Genomic DNA, 20230 nt, shown 5'->3' with positions numbered 1-20230 from the left:
TGGCAATTTTGTGTTCCACTTGAATTGGTCTTCTTATTCTAACAATGCAAATTATACTTTTGCAAATGTATCTCAGAGTTATTGAAACATTCACCTTCATCACAGCAGGTCAGGGGCTCTCACTAACGACACACAATATAGTGATTAGATGCTCTGGCATCTCAGTAAGACAGATTTGCCTTAAACTCCTGGTTCCACCACATACAGAGTTAGTATTTGAACTTGACCTCATTTTTTTTATTTATACAACAGGGCTGATACACTGGAGTTACTGTGAACATTAAATGGGAGGACACATGTGCCTGGAACCCAGCACAGAGCCAAATGCTCAGGGGGTGGTAACGGTCATTAATATTTTCAGATGATTTTATGAGACTTCTGCAACTAATTGTCAGAATATATAGACTCAACAGAATTTCATTTTCAGGCATGAAGAAATCAAATTTCTGGTGACTGACATCTTATATAAAGATTACTTGCTAATATTAACTAAAAATTGTATTATATAATAGTACTCTCCAAGAATTAATGTCTCCTAAAATTTTTCATTTAAAAACTGATCCTTATCATGTGGTAAAGAAGACCATTTGATTTCTTGAAAGGAAACTGCTGTAGGCAGCATCTGGAAATGCAAATCTTTCATCACATTTCTATTCTCAAAGGCTTGAAGAAGTCTATAATTTACATTCAGACTTCAATGCAAATTTTATATTGTGAACTTCGTGTTGCCAAAAGCTGCTTGAGAAAGACTTAACTCTGAAACTGGGGGGAAATTTATATATCAATGCTAATAATTTTCTAATATGCAAATGGTATTGATGGCTAGAAAACACAAACATTTCTCTGAAAACCGTAAGTTTTGTTCTTCGTGTTATTTTTTTCTGTACAGTTCACTGAGGGTGGCATGTGTTTTTACTCTGTCTCTAAGCATGTTAATGTCTTCTTAATAAATATCCCTTATGGAAACAAAGTATTTTGGTTGCATTTTTAAATAATTATTTTGGAGCATAAAAAAGCCTTAGAGGTTATGAGATATAAATCATTTATCTCAAATGAGTCTGAGACAAGGTGATTTGCCAATTGTCTCTATATAGGTCAGGGGCAAGATGGGACTCTTCTGACTGTAATATTCAGTTAAATTCTCTAACCAGTTATCTACTCACAGTACTGCACAAGGCACAGTTCCACGCATTCCCAAAGACAATCAGGCTTAGTATCTATAGATTGATAGAACATGAGACTTAACACTCTCACGCAATCAGGGTCTATAGGGAATAATGTTAAAAGACAAAATGTTACTGATAATTAAAAATATAAATAGTGACATTAATAATATTTCTGTATTTCCAAATATAACCTTTCTTAAGGGACAGCAATAAAAAATATGTCACCACACTGAAAATCACTAATAAAAACTTTTACATAATATTAATTTTGAATACTGTAGTAGAAGAGAACAAGATGTGACACCACACCTGTGCCAGGGACACCTGTGCTAGGGTGGCATAAAAAGCCTGGGCCCATCCCCCACACTCATCAACCACTGGGTTCAGGCTGCCCCAAGGACCTCTGTCAAGAAAAAGAAAACAAGTACAAACAACCAATAGAAGAAATAAATATGTAACTACAGGTAATGTATACCTTAAAATAGGAAGACTTTAAAAACAATTATATACCAAAGAATCTGAAAGTTTATACAAAACGGACCAGGAAATATTAACAAAATATACTAAAGAAAAAAACCCACCAGAAAGCCTGAGTACTCCTGGTGGACTCTGTGGTGTGGCCTCAAGACCCCCATCTCACTCCTCAGAGTGCCATCAATATCCACTTCTCCAACTCATCTGAAGAGAGCAGACTCACCCAAGATCACCCCCCTCTTCCTGAACGTAAAAATCCTAAATGTTCATAAACTAAATATATAAAAACTTACAGATCTAAAAGAAAATAGACAAATCCACAATCGAAGTTGGAGACCTCAACATTCCTCTAACTCAGTGGTTTTCAACCTTCCTAATGCTGTGACCCTTTAATACAGTTAAAAGGGGTCACGACCCACAGGTTGAGAACCTCTGCTCTAACTGAAAGAAAAACTAGGCAGAAAATCAGAAAGCTTAGAAATACCCTGAAAAGCACTACCAACCAACCCAACCTGCTAGATTTTACATAACACTCTGACCAACAACATTAAAATGCAGTTTTCAAGTGCTCACGTAACACCAAGACAGACTACATTCTGGTCCATAAAACAAACCCAAATTTGCAGGAGGAAATTTGAGTGGGCAAGAGCTTGAACAGACACTTAACCAAGAGATTGCAGGGCTGGTGACTAAGCCCATGAAAGATGCTCGACATCATTAGCCACCAGGGGCACTGAAACCGGGAAGAGATACCACCACTCGCCTATTATCAACAAACAAATCAGGCTTCATGGATAAAACAGAGTAATGACGATTCAAAATGCTGCAGAGAATGAGGAGCAGTGGGGATCCTTGTCCCTGCTGCTGGGAACACTGGCTGACAAAGTCACTCCGGAGAACAGTCTGCAGCTTCTAAAATCAACTGCATTTTCATAGTATATATACCAGCAAAAGTGGTTACAAATGAAATTTTGAAAACAGGTAACATTTATAATTTATCAAGTCAAGTATTTACAAATATATAACACAAAATACACCACAACTGTTGGGTAAATTATAAAACTTTTCTGAGAAACACTAACAAAATCAACAAATGCACATCTACGTCACATTCATGGAGGGGAAGACTCCAAATTATTAATACAAAGGTGTCATGTCTCTCCCAGCTCCACTCAATATTCCAATGGGTGGTTGTTACTGCTGAACTTGATAAGCTGTTTCTAAAGTGGATATGGACACACAAGGGCCAAGAAAGGCTAAGACAATCTTGAAAAACAAGGACCTGCTGTACCAGATACTAAAACTTAACATAAATTTACAGTGATTGATAAAGTATAGTCTCGCTGAAGAGACAGATTAACGGAACATATGACAGAGTCCAGAAAAACTTCTCTACATTGATGTTTGGTTCAAGAAAGACGCCACACTGCAGACCAGCAGCAGAGCAGCCTTTTACCATAAGAAGACTGAAACAATTGGTATAAAAACTAAAAATTGTATCTCCATCACACCGAAAAATCAATTCCAGGTAGAATGAAGACTAGAAGTGAAATATAAATTTATAAACTTTTAGTAATTAATATAAGCAAATGACATCATGATCTTGGAGTAAGGAGCCTACTGAAGGCTTGGTGCCTACAGCTCAAGAGGCTAAGGCACCTGCCACATACACCAGAGCTGGTAGGTTCATATCCAGCCCGGGCCTGCCAAACAATGACAATTACAACCAACACATAGCCAGGCATTGTGGCAGGCGCCTGTAGTCCCAGCTACTTGGGAGGCAGAGGCAGGAGAATCGCTTGAGCCCAGACAGTTGGAGGTTTCTGTGAGCTGTGACGCCACAGCACTCTACAAAGGGCAATAGCTTGAGGCTCTGTCTCAAAAAAAAAAGATCCCACTGAAGTTGTAAGAAACACTTATCTGTAAAGGAAATTTTGTATATACTGAAGTACATTAAAATTAATAACTTCTATTTATCTTTAAACACCATAAAAAGTGTGAAGAGACAAGCCACAAATGGAAGACTTTCAATATGTATAAATGATTGTATCCAAAATATAGGAATTCTACAAAATGACTTAAAAAGAAAGCCCAAATAAAAAAAATGGGCAAAAAGACTGCAGTGTTAATGACTGGCGATAACCACACATTTGTTTGGATGTGCAGCAGACAGAAGTCTTACGTACTTTCAGTGAAACTAAGTTTTAAAAAAGTACAGGCAATGGCTGCTTATAGTTTTACCTATTAGACTGACGGTGTGCATATTATAAATACACACCAGGATATAGGTATAAAAATGTTCACAGCAACTATGTCCATAATGGCCCAAAGCTATAAACTGCCTAAACATCCATCTAATGGTTATTACATAATTAAATAACATACCAAAACATACAGTTATAAATACTTATAAAAGTCATGACATTCACAGTCGCACACAAAAACACAGATTACTCTCATAAAGCCAAAAAGCAAAACACAGAAGCATAAATTCAGCATCATTCTATTCACACATATAAAGTTCAGAAATAGGAAAAATTAAACGATATTGTCTAAGGACGCACCTATAGGAAGAAAACTACAGAGAAATGCTAGGATATGATAGAAGCCAGAACAGTTCCGGGAACTGAGAGGTCATGACCAGGCAGAGGCACTCAGACAGCTCCAGTACCGGGGACGTTTTACTTCTTAATGGGGGGCAGTATTTACAACTAAACTTCCTACACATATTTTAAGTATTTCCTGTACTTTTAAGTACTTTTCTGACTATGTATTATATTTCACAATTTAAAATTCTTTGTAAACTTCTCCAAAGATCTTTTTATAGATTATGTCTAGAACCAGGAGTTTCATTACAAATCTTAGATGACACAGTTTATGCACAAAAATAGTTTGAGATTTGTTATTAATACTGCAATAATTTTGATTTACCTTTCATACAAATATGAGAATTGGATAATACTGATATATAGTTGTATATATGCATTCCAATCACACGCACATCAACCAACATAGATAGTCACAGTCCATTAGCCCATAAGATGAACTTGTAAAAAATTTTTATATCTAGCAAACATTTCCAATTAACCATAGTAAGAATTTTGCACTTTAAAACTATGGTTTCATATTGCACCAATAAACTAGCATTTGTAGTAAGTACGTTTACGCATAAAGTAAACACATCCCCTTTCAAATGAGATTTGGCTTTTAAGAAAAAGATCCCATTTTGTTGGCAACTTTAAGAAATACACTGCAGGCCATCCCTTCATGATCAGGATACGCTCTGTTGGCCTTGGCTCTGGGGCTGCCAACCTGGACAGCACGTTACTGTGCAGAAAACTGCAGGCAGCTCCAGCACGTGGTACACATGTGTGCATCTGAGGCTATCTAAGCATAGAAAATACACAGCAAATATGTGGTATTAGAATCTCATGGGACCTCTGTGGTCTCCTGGGACCCTCCGCAGTCCATCTCTGACCACAGCGTCATTACACAGCAGATGACTAATTAGGACCTTTCTTAGTGTTTCACTATCAAATCAAAGTAACTGACGACCAGAAATTTTTTAACAGTTTGCAATTTTCCTGGTAAAGCTGAAATACTTTAGTACTAGGAGGCAATTTTTTTTTTTTTTTAGAGACAGAGTCTCAGTTTGTCGCCCTCAGAGAGTGCTGTGACATCACAGTTCACAGCAACCTCCAGCTCTTGATTCTCTTGCCTCAGCCTCCCCATTAGCTGGGAATACAGGGGCCTGCCACAATGCCTGGCTATTTCTTTTTGTTGCAGTTTGGCCTGGGCCAGTTTTGAACCCGCCACCCTCGGTATATGGGGCCAATGCCCTACACACTGAGCCACAGGTGCTGCCCAGGAGGCAATTTTTTAAAATTTATTTTTTCACTTTTGCTTTTATTATTCCCAAAGGTATTACTAGAGGAGCAATACTTTCTATTTTTTTTTTTTTTTTTGAGGCAGAGTCCTGCTCTGTCACCCTGGGTAGAGTGCAGTGCCATCATCACAGTTTCCTGCAACCTCAGTCTCCTGACAAGCAATCTCCTAGCACGCTAGGGTTATAGGCATGAGCCACCATGCCCAGCTAAGGAAGTATTTCTTAAAATCCTACCCTAATCAGAAGTTCAGAAGTTTAGGAGACAGTGTTATTAAAAGAACTATTTCGACTCCTTGGAGGCCCCTTGCTTTCAGTATCATTCCCACAGGAATAATTTTGGTCCATGCATTTTACGGACTGAATTGTGTCCCCCCACCAATTCATGTGTTGAAATCCCAACTCTCCATGGGACTGTATTTGTAGACAGGGCCTTTAATGAGATTAAAGTGAGGTTACATGAGGTCATAAGGGTCAGACCCTAACCCAACAGAAATGTTGTCCTTATGTCAGAAGAGGAAGAGACACCAGGAGTCCACACCAAATGCAGTGAGAAAGTGGTAGTCTGCAAGCCAGGAAAGAAGCCTCATCAAAGACCAACCAACCTCTTAAATGTGAGAAATTAAATTTCTGTTTAAGCCACCCAGTCAATAGTATTCTGTCTCAGCACCCTAAGCAGACTAATACAGTGCATTAAAAAATTATAATTTTCCTCTTCCTTCCCTAAAAACATCCTACAGTTGTGTAATAAACAAGGAAGTCTTTATTGTTTATAAAATAAACTGAGAATCTGATTTTTTTTTCACTAAGTTTAACCATTATTATAGCCATATCTGTCTATGTTAAAGCTGTTTGAGACCTATGTTTTACTACAGATAGATTTTCTGTACAAAACAGTTTGGTTATTTCTAAATTCTTCTATCTTAGTTATATCTCTGTATTACCTGACTTGGGCTGCCACAACAAAACACCAGGCTTGGTGGCTTAAACAACAGAACAACAGATATCTTTTCTCATAGTTCTGGAGACTGTAAGACTGGCCAATTCAGTTTCTGATGAGGGCTCTCTTCCTAGCTTGTAGACGCAACCTGCTTGCTACGGCCTTTCCTTGGTACCTATTTACGAAGAGAGAGAACAAGCTCTTCAGGCTCTACTCTTGTAAGGACACTAATTCTATCAGGGCCCCATTCTTACGACCTCACGTGACCTTAATGACTTCCTTAGAGGATCTCATCTCCAAATACAGCCACAGGGCAGGTAAGAGCTTCAACATATAAACTTTAAGGGCACACAAACATTGAGCAAATAACAATCTCTAAACAATAACTATTCCTAGGCTATCATTTAATAAAATGTTAGCACTACCAAACCATAGCAAAACAGAGAGACAACAAAAATGTTAAGTATATAAACATTGATAAAATATTTCATTTTAAAAAATGATTCATTCTAATAAATCAATACCATGTAACACAATTCAAGGGCAACATGAGACTTGGTCAGAGAAAAATCAAATATAGGAATAATCTGATGAGGCGTTCAAGAGACTATGGCTGGAAGACTGGGCCAAATGCAATAAAAGCAGAATCCTCAATCACGCAGAAACTGGCAGCTGATCTGGAAACAGACTGGGTGCTACCAGGTGGTCTTCCAGGAAAATAATAATTCAAATACATAACTCTCCAGATGACAGAGATGCAAACTGCTCTCCTTTTGACTTAGCTAACATGAGATCACACAGTCGTCTCAGCTATGATCTGTGCTTTCCTACATTCCTGGAAAAACCTACTATAGACAATTACACCAGCGCATCTAAAACATAGGTGACTTGACCAGAAGCCACAAAATGAACATTCCCAACTGGAATCTATTCCCAGGCCAACATATTAGTAGCTATCAGTGAGAGCTACTAATCCTTTTGGATTACCATGATTGTGCTAATCTCTCCTCTTTTATTATATCCTCAACTCATCCGCCACACTAATCTTCCCAGAACTTCATTACTCCACCATTAAAAACTACTTCTCTCGCCTCCTGAATCAAGAGCAGATTCCTGGGCCTAGCATTCGGGCAAGCATCTGCATAATCAAAGCCCATCATGTTTAACCTTATTTTTAATACCAAAACCAACCCTTGCTCCACATTTGATCAGAGGCTCCCCTGCGCCTGACGCATTCTCCACCTGCCAGGTAAATAAAGCCTTTACACTCTGCATCCGCTCCTTCATTCTCTGATGACATCACACACGCTGATTTTTCCTTCAGTCAACAATTATTTATCAAGAACCTATTTATTTTCCAAAAGCTGACAGGACCCCTTCCTCCCAATTCTTTTTGTCCACCCTTGTCTGTGATTAAGACCTAATAGTCCTCGTACTGTCCTAGTCAGTAGTTTCTTTATTGTTTTACTTACTAGTTGGTTCCTGTGCACAATCTTAATTTAACTGTGATTGCTTCTAGGAACTCAAACTTATATCTCTTTTTTTATACCCCCCCCGCCCCGTAACAAAGGGCTAAACACCTTGATATTAACTGATGACAAATACATTTTTCATTTGTTGATCTTGTCAATTACTTTCATATTTTTGCCTTTCTTGGAGGGATACAGGCAAAAACGATCACAGTTGCCTAACATCGTCCTTGGCCATAATTGGCAAGACAAACATTTACGTGTTGAGTGAAAAATACCATTGTAGTCGCCCCCTGCAGTAACTTATATTTTAATGGGGTGAAAGTTATATATATTTAATGGGGTAAATGTTTAATGGGGTGCATTAACACATAAATGAGCAAAGTAATTTCAGAACATAGTAACTACTATTGAGAAAATAAAACAAGATCGTTAATACCACAAACTACTCACTTGTTAATGAATTTGGCGATTTTTATCAGTGGAATTAAGCTACCCATCAGCTTAGTGAGTACGAGGCAGTCTCCAGGAGCAGATTCCCGGTCAACCCTGGCTCCGCCTGTGTGGGTCTAAGCGAATGAATTAACCTCCCTGGTCTCCATTTACCCCTCCTCTTAAAACGCCTACTACCTCACGAGAGTGAACCTGAGCACTAAGGGTCGCGGAGTGCAGGGCCTGCTCTGTGCCTGGCCCTGCGGGTCAGGCTCCCTCGCCGGCGGGAGGGCAGCGGAAGCCTCGGGCTCTCCACTCAGGTCCGCCCCCTCCCCGCCTGAGGTCAAGTGAGGCTGAGCTGGGCATACTTTTGACCTTGAACTGAGGCCCCAGGGAACGAGGGGCTCCGTGCCCCTCTCCGTCTGTGAAGGCGACGGAGAGAGAGCAGGTGGGCGAGGACTGCCGAGCTGGGACTGGGCATCGGGTAGGGCTCACCCCGCTCACGGCGGGCGCCCTGCGGCGGCGGGGACTGGACACAGTTCCCCTCAACCCCGGGCCCACCTCCCCAAGCCCGAACCCACGGGTCGACCCTGCCCCAGCGGCCGCCGTCCGGGGCGCGAGGCCGTGGCGGGCTCGCGAGGCCATTGGCGGGGAGGGGCGCGAGGGGCACGAGGGCGGGGCGGGGCGAGGGCGCGCACATGCGCACACGGCGCGGCCGGCACGCGGCGCTCGCGCTCCCTGCTTAAATGAGCCTGGGCGCCCCGCGCCCGCCACTTCAGCGGATCCCGCGCCGCGGCCGCGGGTAGAGCCGTCCACCTGTCCGGGGCCGCACGCCAGCGCTCCTCGGCTCCCAGGCGGTGGATGGGACTGCGCGCGGCGGCGCAGGAGGCGGCGCCCGTCGGGGGGCTCAGGCCAAGCGGGAGCCCGCCGGGGGGCTCGGGCATGGCGGGCCGCAGGACCTGAGCCCTTCCCCGCGGGGAGGCAGCCTGGTGACGGGCGATGGGTACGGAGCGGGGCCGCTGCCGCGCCGGGCCGTGAGCCACGCGCCTCCGCCGCTGCCACCCCAGCCCTCGCGAAGCGCCGGGCCGCTCGGGAACATGGCCCTGGAGCGGCTGTGCTCGGCCCTCAAAGGTAAGCGGTCGGGGCCGCGGACGGCGCCCCCTACGGGCCGAGGCCGGCTCGCCGCCCTCCGCGCCTCCGCGTCCCTTCCCCGCGCCGGGCGCCGACGCGCCTTTGTCTAGCCCGGCTCGCGGCAGCTCCGAGCGGACCGCGGGGCTCTGGCGCCCGCGCCCGGCCCGAATCCTCTCGCTCCCCCGCGCACCTCCTCCGGCTCCGTACGTTCGGCCGGCTCTCGCGGGGGATTGTCCGGGAGGGGAGTCGAGCCGGGAGGCGGCGGCGGGGAGGCCCCGCTGCGCCCTCGCGCCTCTTCTCGGAATTCCGCGCCTCGCTTTGCAAAGTTGTGCGCTTCCTGCCCGTGAAGCGAAGGCCGAGCTTGCCCGGAGCCTAATGGCAAAAAGTAATTCCACGCAGACCGTAAACGCTCTAACCGAGACGTCGCGGGGCCGGTTTAGAAAATCTACGCGGCGCCCACACTTCGCTGTGGCCGGCCACGGAACGGGGCCTGCCCGGCCGGCTGGGTCCCACCTGCTGCGGCCGCCGAGGCTGCGGCACCACTGCGGGCTCCGGGGGCGGCGCGGGGCCGCGGTCCCGGCCCGGAGAAGGAGAGCGGCCGCCGCGGGCCGTGCCCCGGGTGTTGCCCAGACGCTCCCGGGAACCGCGCTCCCGCTCCCTCCGTAGGTCTCGGAATACCCTGCCGCTGGGGCTGAATGTAATTTGTCGTACTAGAAATTAAAACGCGCTCTAGCCGCTTTCCATTTCCCAGGAAGTGTTATTTTCGATAAAAATTTTTATGCGTGGGTAATTGAGATTGAGATAGCAAAGTTGCGTCTGAAACCAGACCGGAATAAATCCTATCTTCAATTCTAGAGGGAAAACAGCACCACCACTCAATAGAAGACTTACCTTTTTCTCCTGCTGATTTAAATTGACAATTGAATTATCTATATATTTGCTGCAGCATAAGATTTTTTTATATTTAGGGGAGAGGTAAGACATCGCGTTGAGAGTCGTGTGAAGCTTGTTACTGTACGTTAATACTTGGACAGTACAGATTTTGGTGTTTTTCTGACTCCATTATTAACACTTTTTTCAGATTTATTAGAAAGTTTGGTGTAATTTTGCTTTTAATTTTAATGGAACAAATTATTCTAAATATTCCTAAATTCATAACTGATATTTCAGCACTTTAATTTCTACAATCTACTCTACTTACATGTACAACTGGTACTAAGGTAATCTAGGATTTTCTAGCTGGAATATTTCATTCAATCCGTAAAATACATAGTGATTCTTAAATTACAACTAAACTCGGAGGTTAATCATATAGTTTTCATATATGTAAATCCTAATTTATATAAACCTTCTTTGGAAGTTAAGCCTTTTGTTTTGCTCTTTTGACAAATCTCGTGCATAGGATGTGATGTTTTCTGATTGTGCTCACGGTGGGGTTAGCAGCGGCCCCTGAGAGCAGCTCCCCCCCTCCCGCGAGGAATCACGCAGGTCTGTTACACGCTTTACCTGCAGAACTTGGCAAAACTGGGCCGGATCGGGCAGTCTCAGTAGATGGTCCTGCAACGGTGAAGGGATTTGCGGCTCTCCTGCCTGAGCCTCTGCTGTGGTGCACACTGCCCCCTCCGGCCACCGCGCGGAAGCTTGCAGGTGCACAGCTCAGGATTCTGCCTGGGAATGGCAGGGCTGTGATGAACACCATACAGCGTCCGGTTTTGTGTTTTGTTTTGTTTTTAAACGTTACCCAGCCTACACTACTTTTCCATGCTGTAGTATTTTTAAAGTTCAAGATAAATAAATGTAGGCTTAGGAGAAAGAAAGAAAGCCATTTTTAAGTCTCCTGTGGTGTGTGCTAATTAATGGTGAGAATTGATCTATAAAGATTCAAGAAATTTTTAAAAGTTGATTCTAATAAGTGAATCTGGGAGACAAAAAAGTGATTTTTGTTTTACTGCACACACATTTGTATCACTGGATTTTTTAACCAAATCATGTATAACTTATGTTAAAATTAATATATTAATTTTCAAAAGTCATCTTTTTAAAAAATTGGCCTTTCCCAGTGCTACTATTAATTATGTGTCCCAGGTATGAAAGAAATATTAAGTAGCCTATAAAATGAATTGCTTCAGCATCAAAGAGGTTCTTGTCTGAAGCAGCTATTTAACATTTATGTAATTATAGGTATTGCCTACCAAACCTTTCTTTGGAATGTTACGGTCACTTTATATTAAAATAAATGGACCCATAAGGAGTGTGAAATTTTAAGTAGGAAGTAATGTTAGTTCTTTGATACACTATTGAGGCTTTATGTTTTACTTTAAGGCAGCAATGAGGACAAAAGGATTACCTCATTAGGCTTTTTAAACCTTTCGTATGTTGTTGAAACTGAATAGTTAACTCTTACCTGTGATTATTACACTATGTCTTACAAAATTTGAGTTAACCGTCTGTCAAGGTTAAGTAAACATTAGAGTAAAATAAAAATACTGCATCATTTGTTCTTATCCACTCTGCACATTTGTTTCAGGAGAATCCTCTTTGACTCTGTAATGTTTAAAGCTGTGTAAACTGTTGTTAAATGTGATGTAACAGCACAGGTATCTCTTGGTAATATATTTCAAAAATATGATCGTGCAAGTATTCTGTTCATTATTCTTAACTGTCATGAAAGAATGTAAACTAATTTTATAGTAACAGTTTCAGTAATATGATACTGAAAATCTCTTTCAGTAGTGAAGTTTTTAACACAGCCTGTAGAAAACTCTTTGGCTTTTTCTCCTAGGGTTTGGGAGGGAAAACTATTTTACCACTATTAATTTAAAAGTCTTATTAAATAATGGTTTTGCTATAATAAATCTTCAACTGTAATTCACTTTATCTAAATTTTTGAAACCAGACTCGCTGTTTAGGAAAAACACATGCATTACAAAGAAAGTTCAAATCAAAGCCACTTTTCCTTTGGAAAAAATGGAAAATGAAAGAAAATAAAGTTCATATCTAAAATTTTGAAAAAACAATCCACATTCTACTTGTGAGTTACTGCCCATTCATAGTCTCCTATCATTTCTCTATTTATGGTCCTACAAAATAATTATCAGTATTAAAAAATGTATCAGTAAGACTCTTGAGATTCCAATTGTACGGCCTTGAAGCTGGAAAAGAGGCCCCTAAGAGGTGATGTAACTTAAGAGTAGAAAGAACTTCTTCAGAGGAGTCCTCATGAGAAAATAACTTTAAAACAAAACAAAAACAACAGAACAGAGCAGGGCTGCTCTGACTTGGGGGGGAGGCCTGGCCCTGTCAGTCACCTTAAATATCGGGGTGCCCCCCCCAAAAGGACACTTTTTGCATTTTTGTTGTATTGCTTACAAAATTACGGAATATTCTAATCTGAAAGTTCCATTCCTCCTAATCAAAATGACGTTAGAATGTGTTGGGTTAAGTATGCCCAGACAATTACCGCACATTGGAAATCACTGCACCAGAAGACGCTGAGGGTTCTTTCAGATAGGACCTGGCAGCTGTGGATGTCGAAGGAGGACTTGTGTAATTAAAGTCAAGAGTACAAAACTGTCATCTCAGATCAACTTTAACTCAGGAGGAGTTTGTCATATTCTGCAAGAAAGAGAGTTGCTCTTTTTTATAAAAGTGATTGGCAGTGAGATTAGCATACGTAGGCTGGAGTGAGGTTCACCATTTTCTTCTTAACTAATAAACTAAGATTGAGTTTGATTAAATGTGGATACTTTTTTTGTTCTTGGGAACAGAGTTTATCAAAAACAAGTTACTGCTGTGTGGAGTAATACATGGACTGTACTTGAAGTTCATTCTGCTTCCCTTATAGAGAATGAGCAGGAAGACCAGTTGGGTGGTTGCTGCATTCTGGCATCTTGTGTTAGATTTTAAAAAGCCTTGTATTTATGGCTTACATGCTTCAAAAAGGAAGGCTTAGAAAAAGACCCGTTAAAAAAATAGAAAAAGACCCATTTAATTACTCACAAAGGTAAACTCAGCCAGCTTAAAGAAAATAAGAGTTGTGGAAGGGTATTAGAAGAAGGAAAAAAAAAACTTAATTCTTTTCCCACACCCTGGTTCATACACAAATAAAAAGAAGCTGGGGGGTGGCGCCTGTGGCTCAAAGGAGTAGGACACTTGCCCCATATGCTGGAGGTGGCGGGTTTAAACCCAGCCCCAGCCAAAAACTGCAAGAAAAAAAAAAATTAAGCTTGGGGGGGGGGGCGTGGTGAGATGGCTCTGGCCTGTAATCCCAGCACTTTGGGAGGCCAAGACAGGAGTATTGCTTGAGGTCAGAAGTTTGAGACCAGCCTGGACAACTTAGTGAGACCACGTCTCTGCAAAAAGAAATTTTTAAATACTTAAACAAGATAGCAGGCACGTGCAGTCCCAGCTACACAAGAGACTGAGGTAGGAAGCTTGTTTGACCTCAGGAGATGAAGCCTGCAATGAGCTGTGATGATACCATGGCACTCTGTCCTGGGCAACAAAGTGAGACTGTCTCAAAAAAATAAAAAAGAAGCTGAGTCATAATCGTGTGTGGCTACTGTTAACCCGAGATGTGTGTTTGTCGATCAGTGAGTGCAGGGCTATTACATGTTGTGGTTATGAAAAAGATGTCCTTGGGGTCCTGCTCAGTCGTTTTGTATATTCCTCTAGGCCAGGCAATCTTCTAGGTACTGGAGATGCATCAGTGAATCAGAAGCAAGGCCCTCTTTCTGTTAAGAAGAGGTAGATAGTAAACAATCTTAAAAAAATACCAGGTAACAAAAGTAATAATGCAAATTAAGCAAGATAAGGGAGAAAATGTAGTGCCAATTTAGAAACCAGGGAACCTCATGACACATGAGTGGCAGGAGGGAATCAGGCACCCAAGAGATTGTAACACCTATAGTTAAACTTCCGGGGCACACTTAAATCATGTTGATCAAAAAAAAAGTAAGAAAAGAATATACTTAATGTCTTTGAAGTTCTTTCAAAAATAGTTTAATCTTTAAAAATTTTCACAGCACACCTAAGATCCTCTCATGGTATGCTATTGAAAATCACTGTTCTAGGTAGAGGGCATAGCTACGTCGAGAATTAGCATAACATGAGTAAAAGCTGAGTAGCCACAGAGAGAAGGCCAGAGAGGAACAGGGCCAGACACACAGCACCTCTGAAGTCAGAGTAAAGAGTATGGGTATATTCTAAATGTAACAGGAAGATTTTATGAAAGACTTTTTTTTTTTTTGAGACAGAGCCTCAAGCTGTCCCGCTGGGTAGAGTACTATGACATCACAACTCACAGCAACCTCCAACTCCTAGGCTGAAGCAAGTCTCCTGCCTCAGCCTCCTGAGTAGCTGGGACCACAGGCGCCCGCCACAACACCCGGCTATTTTTTGGTGGCAGCTGTCGTTGTTTGGTGGGCCTGGGCTGGATTCGAACCTGCCACCTTGGATGTACGTGGCTGGTGCCTTAGCCACTTGAGCCACAGGCGCCGAGCCTTATGGAAGACTTTAATGAGACTTAATTGATATTTTGAAATTTTCACTGGCTGCTATGTACACAACAGACTATAGGGGACTTTGGTGGAAATTTGCGGTTATCTCCAAATACCCATTTTATCTTTCTTCCACGATTCTCTGGATTGTAACTGAGCACCCAGTACCCCAAAATAAAGACTGTATTTACAGGCTTTCTGTAGATGTGAGCATGTGACTTTACATTTAGCAATCAGATGTAAGCAGCAAATGATGTATGCAACTTAGGGGCAGTGTTGTGTGTGCTGTTTAAACATTTTATTTGGGGATAATTATAGACTCTGGGCAAGTGTTTTCAGGAGGGGCAACCTACCTACAGCGTGTCTTGATTGCAGATGTAGTAGCTGTGAAGAAGATAGAATGGCTGGCACTCCAGCATTTATGTTAGACCATAAGGTGACCTTGGAAATGAAGGTTACACAACTCCGAGTATGAAATAGAAGGAGCTTAGGTCCCTGTAAATGATACGGCCTTCATTCTGACCCTTGACTGCTTATCTCCAGTTTGTTAGCATAGACTCCTGTTTAAACTGTTAGTTTAGGTTTTCTATTATTTATGTCAAACCTAATGTTAACATTACAGGAGTGTGCAAATCCAGGGTAAGCAACAAAGCCAGGCAGATAAAAAGTTGTTAAATAGTCCCAGAAGTGAAAAGTCTGGATGCTGTCAAGTAAAATTAATCTGGAAGGGGTTCCTAGACAAAGTGCATTTTAGACAGTGTAACATGACAGAAGCAAAGAGGTCCAGGCTGTGGCAGATGCAGCTTTGGAGAGGCGTTATAAGAATAGGTAGTAGAGCATTCAGCTCAAAGTTCAACATTGCCAAAACCAACTCAACTCCTTTTTCTTATCCCCTACCCTGCCCTACACGTATTGGTCCAGACTTGTCCCTACTACCAACAAAAGGAAGAGGCAGCTTGTTTCTTTTGGTAAAACTACCATTCTCCTGCTGCAGCGTCTTCAAGGTGTGGTCTGTCCAGCAGCTTCTGCCTCACCAGAGGACTTGTTAAAATGCAGGTGCTCAAGACCCACCTCAGCCCTACAGATCAGAATCTCAGATATGCACCAGAGTCTGCAACTCAGCCCTGAAGGTGATTAGGACGCACACAGAAATTTAAGTGCCACTGTTCAGTGATTCATCCCCCATCCTTGGAAGTAGAATTACTGGGAAGAGTTTCCACATTCCTTAGCCTTAGTACATATTACTAGATTAACCTCCAAAAAATTATGCCAGTTTATAATCTAATGCAGTATGTGAGCGTGGCAGTTTCCTACGGCCTCTCCAACACTAAAATCTTTTTTTACATTAGTGAGGCTGAATCTGTGTGTATGTGTGAGAGGGAGAATTTTGACACGTGTTGGTGTCCTTTTTCCCCATTTCTATCTTCAGCAAATGAAGATCTTCTTGCCCCAAAAGTAAATACGAAATTCACCTTTTTTTCCCAATTTAATGTTTGTTTTTGTGTTTGGCTTCAAGTAGGGATATAATTTTTTTCCCATATAATTAAAACATTATCACAGAACCATTTATTAAATCTGTCCTTTCTTTCACCAAGGGTTCCACATACCATGCATATTATAACAAATTCTTGCACATATGTGTTTTTGAGCATTTTCTTCCCTGGAGAATGAGGCCCATGTCTATTTGACCCCCAGAACTGACTCATACCATGGGTGCTGCATGTGACTAGCAGATCGTCTGTTTCTTCCTGTACCCTTGCTACATTTTATAGTACTGTAGCTTTACAGTAAGTATAAGTCTGACAGTTACTTTCATGAACTCATCCTAGCAAAAATGCTACAGACCTCACTGCTGTATACCACTAGGGCCCCCCTTCAAATTGCTCCCCTGGGGAGCTGTACCCCGACACCAGCACCTAGTCTACCCTGAGAGGCAGTTTGGGACTCTCTGGAATGGCCATCAGAGCTGTCACTGCATTGCCTTTGATGTCCTGAATGCCATCAAAATGTCTTCCTTTCAATGTTTCCTTTATCTTTGGGTTAAGAAAAAAAATCACTGATGGCCAGATCAGGTGAATAGAGAGGGTATTTCAATACTGTTACTTATTCACTAGCTAAAAACTTCATCACCAGACAGTACTGTGCAGCTGGTACAGTATTGTAATGCAAGAGCCATGCGTTGTTGGCTAAGATTTTCAGTTGAGATTTTCCTAACTTTCTCTGTCAATGTTTACTTGGACAGCTAATGATTCTGACACAACGTGATACATTTTGCAATGTTTTCATCATGCTGCTCATTACTGGCCACCCAGACCTCTCTTCCTCAGTGACAATTTCTCTCCCCTCAGAAAAAAATGCTTAATCCATTTGTGTACTTCATGGCATTATCCCCGTGATCATGGACTACCATGTCCCTGATTTCACTTTCACTCTTGCCAAGTTTAACAAGATATTTATGAAAGTTTGTTTATTGGTCTAATTCAAGTTTTGACAGTCTCACAACAGCACACAAAACCATGCAACAGCAGTATATATATAACACCACTCATTAGGACGTTGACTGCCAGGTGCCAGCATGAGCACAGCTAGGAGACATTCACAGGACTGAGGTTAGGGACCTACTGAGCAGCTCGTGCAGTGCTGCCTGTGCACTGAGCGTGCACAGTGGCAAGTTCACAGGCTCGTCAGACCATGTATACGTTATCTTTATGTATTGTATGTTATTTCTGAATTTTCCCTGAGTGGAAAAGTCTCTAGTTAAGCATGAGAAATATTTTAGTCCTAAAAAAATCCTTTATATTTTGGGCGGCACCTATAGCTCAAAGGAGTAGGGCACTGGCCCCATAATGCCAGAGGTGGAGGGTTCAAACCCAGCCCCAGCCAAAAATTGCAAAAAAAAAAAAAATCCTTTATATTTTGATTAGACATTATTAAATGTGTATCTAATTGGAAATAAGTAGTACCTTTAATAACATTGTTTTGCTATCCAGAAATATGTTATTTCTCTGTTTCATTGATTTCACTTATTTACTTATTTTTTATTTTAGTCTTTCTTCCTTTAAAGGGTGTAATGATTTTCAAATAATTCTCTTGGGGTTTATAGGTTTTAAATACATTACCCATAAATTATAATTTTATGTTCTTTCCAGTATGTATTTCATTTGCCAGAGTTGCCACTGTTAAGTGTGACCACGATTTTTTTACAGTAAGGCCTTCAAACTGGAAGATGACCCTCTTGGTGCTGTGATTAAAGGACAGTGGTTTAGGGAGGGTTTGTGTCAGACGCCTTGAAGTGCCCCTGACTATCATTTCCGTGACTCTGTTTGAAGTCAGATCTGCAGTTATCACAAGGCCTAACTCACCCCAGACCCAGAAACAAGAGCGTAAAACTACCTTTTTCTGTCATCATCACAAGCGGTAATCTACACAATCAAAGTGTACTCTTTTGGAGCTTAGCATTTTTATTTTAGTGTGGATTTCTACCTTGAAGAATTAGTGCCTTCCTGAGTACATTATCTGAGTGAATTCTGAGTGTAAAGTGTTTCTGGATTTGAGAAATTGCCAGTCCTTTAGTAAGAGGAAGAGGGACCAGCAGCAGGGAGGGGAACCAGAGACAGCAAGCACCACAGAAGTGCTTCGGGCACAAGTGACCCAACATTGGGCACTGATGGGATTTGTTTTAATATCTCAGCCTGACCATACAGCTGAAGAAATGTACAAAGATCCTGTTATACAACTTGGAAAACTGTGTTTATAGTGATACAGAATTGAGAGTGATTAAGAGTCACAACTATGTCGCCAAAAACGGTATCAGTAAATCCTTCTAACTCTGATTGCTGTGAAACTTGCCCCTTCTTGTCATTTTGCTATTCTGTAGCACAGCTCATTTGTTTGAGTTGTGAATAGCTGTTAATTACTTGGGGAAAAAAATAGTGAGCAGCCCTCTAAATAAAGTTGAAGTTAGTATAATAGGCTTACTGGGCCCTGCAACTTTACTTTCATGACTGGTGTGCCTGGTAGATTCTGTGCAAATTTTGCTACTGGGTTATTTTACGTGGGCAGATTTTATTGGTCATTTTATATTATAATTTTTCTGGCATGGTTCATCTTTTTTGTCGTAGTTGAACTGTTGCTCTCCTGGTTTCAGTAACCTGTAAATTGTAAATATGAAAACTAGTAGGTAGCTTTGCCTGTGATTTGAGTGAGAAGTAGATGGAGCACTAAGTTCTAACCATCTGAAGGACGTGCCTTGGGAGGTGGGTCCTCACACTATCAGATATCTCATATTACCTTGGGTTTTCTTCTGCTTAAAAAGCTTAAGATTCCATTTCTGTAACTCAGAGAAAGTTTAAAAATATGAAGTTTGAAGGAAGGAATGTTACCCCATAACGTGAGATTTTCACGTCTCTCAGCAACCACAGAAAGGGAAGTGAAAGTTACTGAGAGGGCACTAGGACGGAGTGGAGATGAAGAGGCCACACAGTCAGATTCCAAGACATGGGCTAAGTGGCACGAGCTCTACTTACATTGTCCCAGTGGCTGTGGGTGACATTGTCCCAGTGGCTTGGGTGGTAGGTGCTAAGCACTTGCCACCCCCCCCCCAGTCACTCCCACTGGCAGCTCTGCAGCACCTCTGTCTCTCTCACCTGGACATCTGGTCAGGCACCAGTTGGACTTGGCTGTGTCTGAGGCCTGTCATGAATCTGTGGTCTTTTCTCTTTCCACTACCGCTGCTCTGTTTTACCTTCTACAAAGAAATACTTGTCTTTGCTTCCTTGTGATTTTCTCTCTTTTCACTAAAAGTTTAGACCCCAAACAACCATCAACTTTATTGGTCTGGAACACAGATGTGATGATGTCATGCTCTAGTCTAGCAGTTCTCAACCTGTGGTCTCAACCCACAAGAACTGTATTAAAAGGTTGCAGCATCAGGAAGGTTGAGAACCACTGTTCTAGTCCAAAACCCTACGCGTTTCCCGTTGCAGCCGGAAGTCCAAACTGTAGCCTGGCGTTGAGGACCTGACCGTCAGAGCGCGTCCTCCTCTAACCTCTGTGGGACACTGTTCACCTTCACCAACGCCATCCTACTGCTCAGTTCTCTAAAACCCGCCATGTATTAGCACTCAGGCATCCCTATTTTGTATAAGCTCTTTCTTGCTCCCTCTCCTGGGCTGAAGTCCTGTAAGGTCCAGCCACAATACCCCTGTTTCTGATTTTCCTCACCTAAAGCCCCCGCA

General features: G+C 42.2%; 1 protein-coding gene across 1 annotated transcript in view; it reads left to right on the top strand.

Annotated features, from left to right (window-relative positions):
• Nucleotides 1–9149: 9149 nt before the first annotated feature.
• The window catches only part of NETO2 (neuropilin and tolloid like 2), a gene marked incomplete at its 3' end in the record, with an annotated part of 56665 nt that continues 45584 nt past the window's right edge, over nt 9150–20230 (top strand). The window contains exon 1 of the mRNA XM_012806799.2: nt 9150–9495. Within this exon, the coding sequence (XP_012662253.1) occupies nt 9462–9495 (34 nt within the window). The remainder of the gene's footprint in view (nt 9496–20230) is intronic.

Source organism: Otolemur garnettii, unplaced genomic scaffold (assembly GCF_000181295.1).
Source record: "Otolemur garnettii isolate 467f Iridium unplaced genomic scaffold, OtoGar3 scaffold00058, whole genome shotgun sequence".
Classification (NCBI taxonomy): domain Eukaryota; kingdom Metazoa; phylum Chordata; class Mammalia; order Primates; family Galagidae; genus Otolemur; species Otolemur garnettii.
The sequence above is the reverse complement of the archived record's forward strand: the minus strand, read 5'-3'. Positions and strand labels throughout refer to the sequence as shown.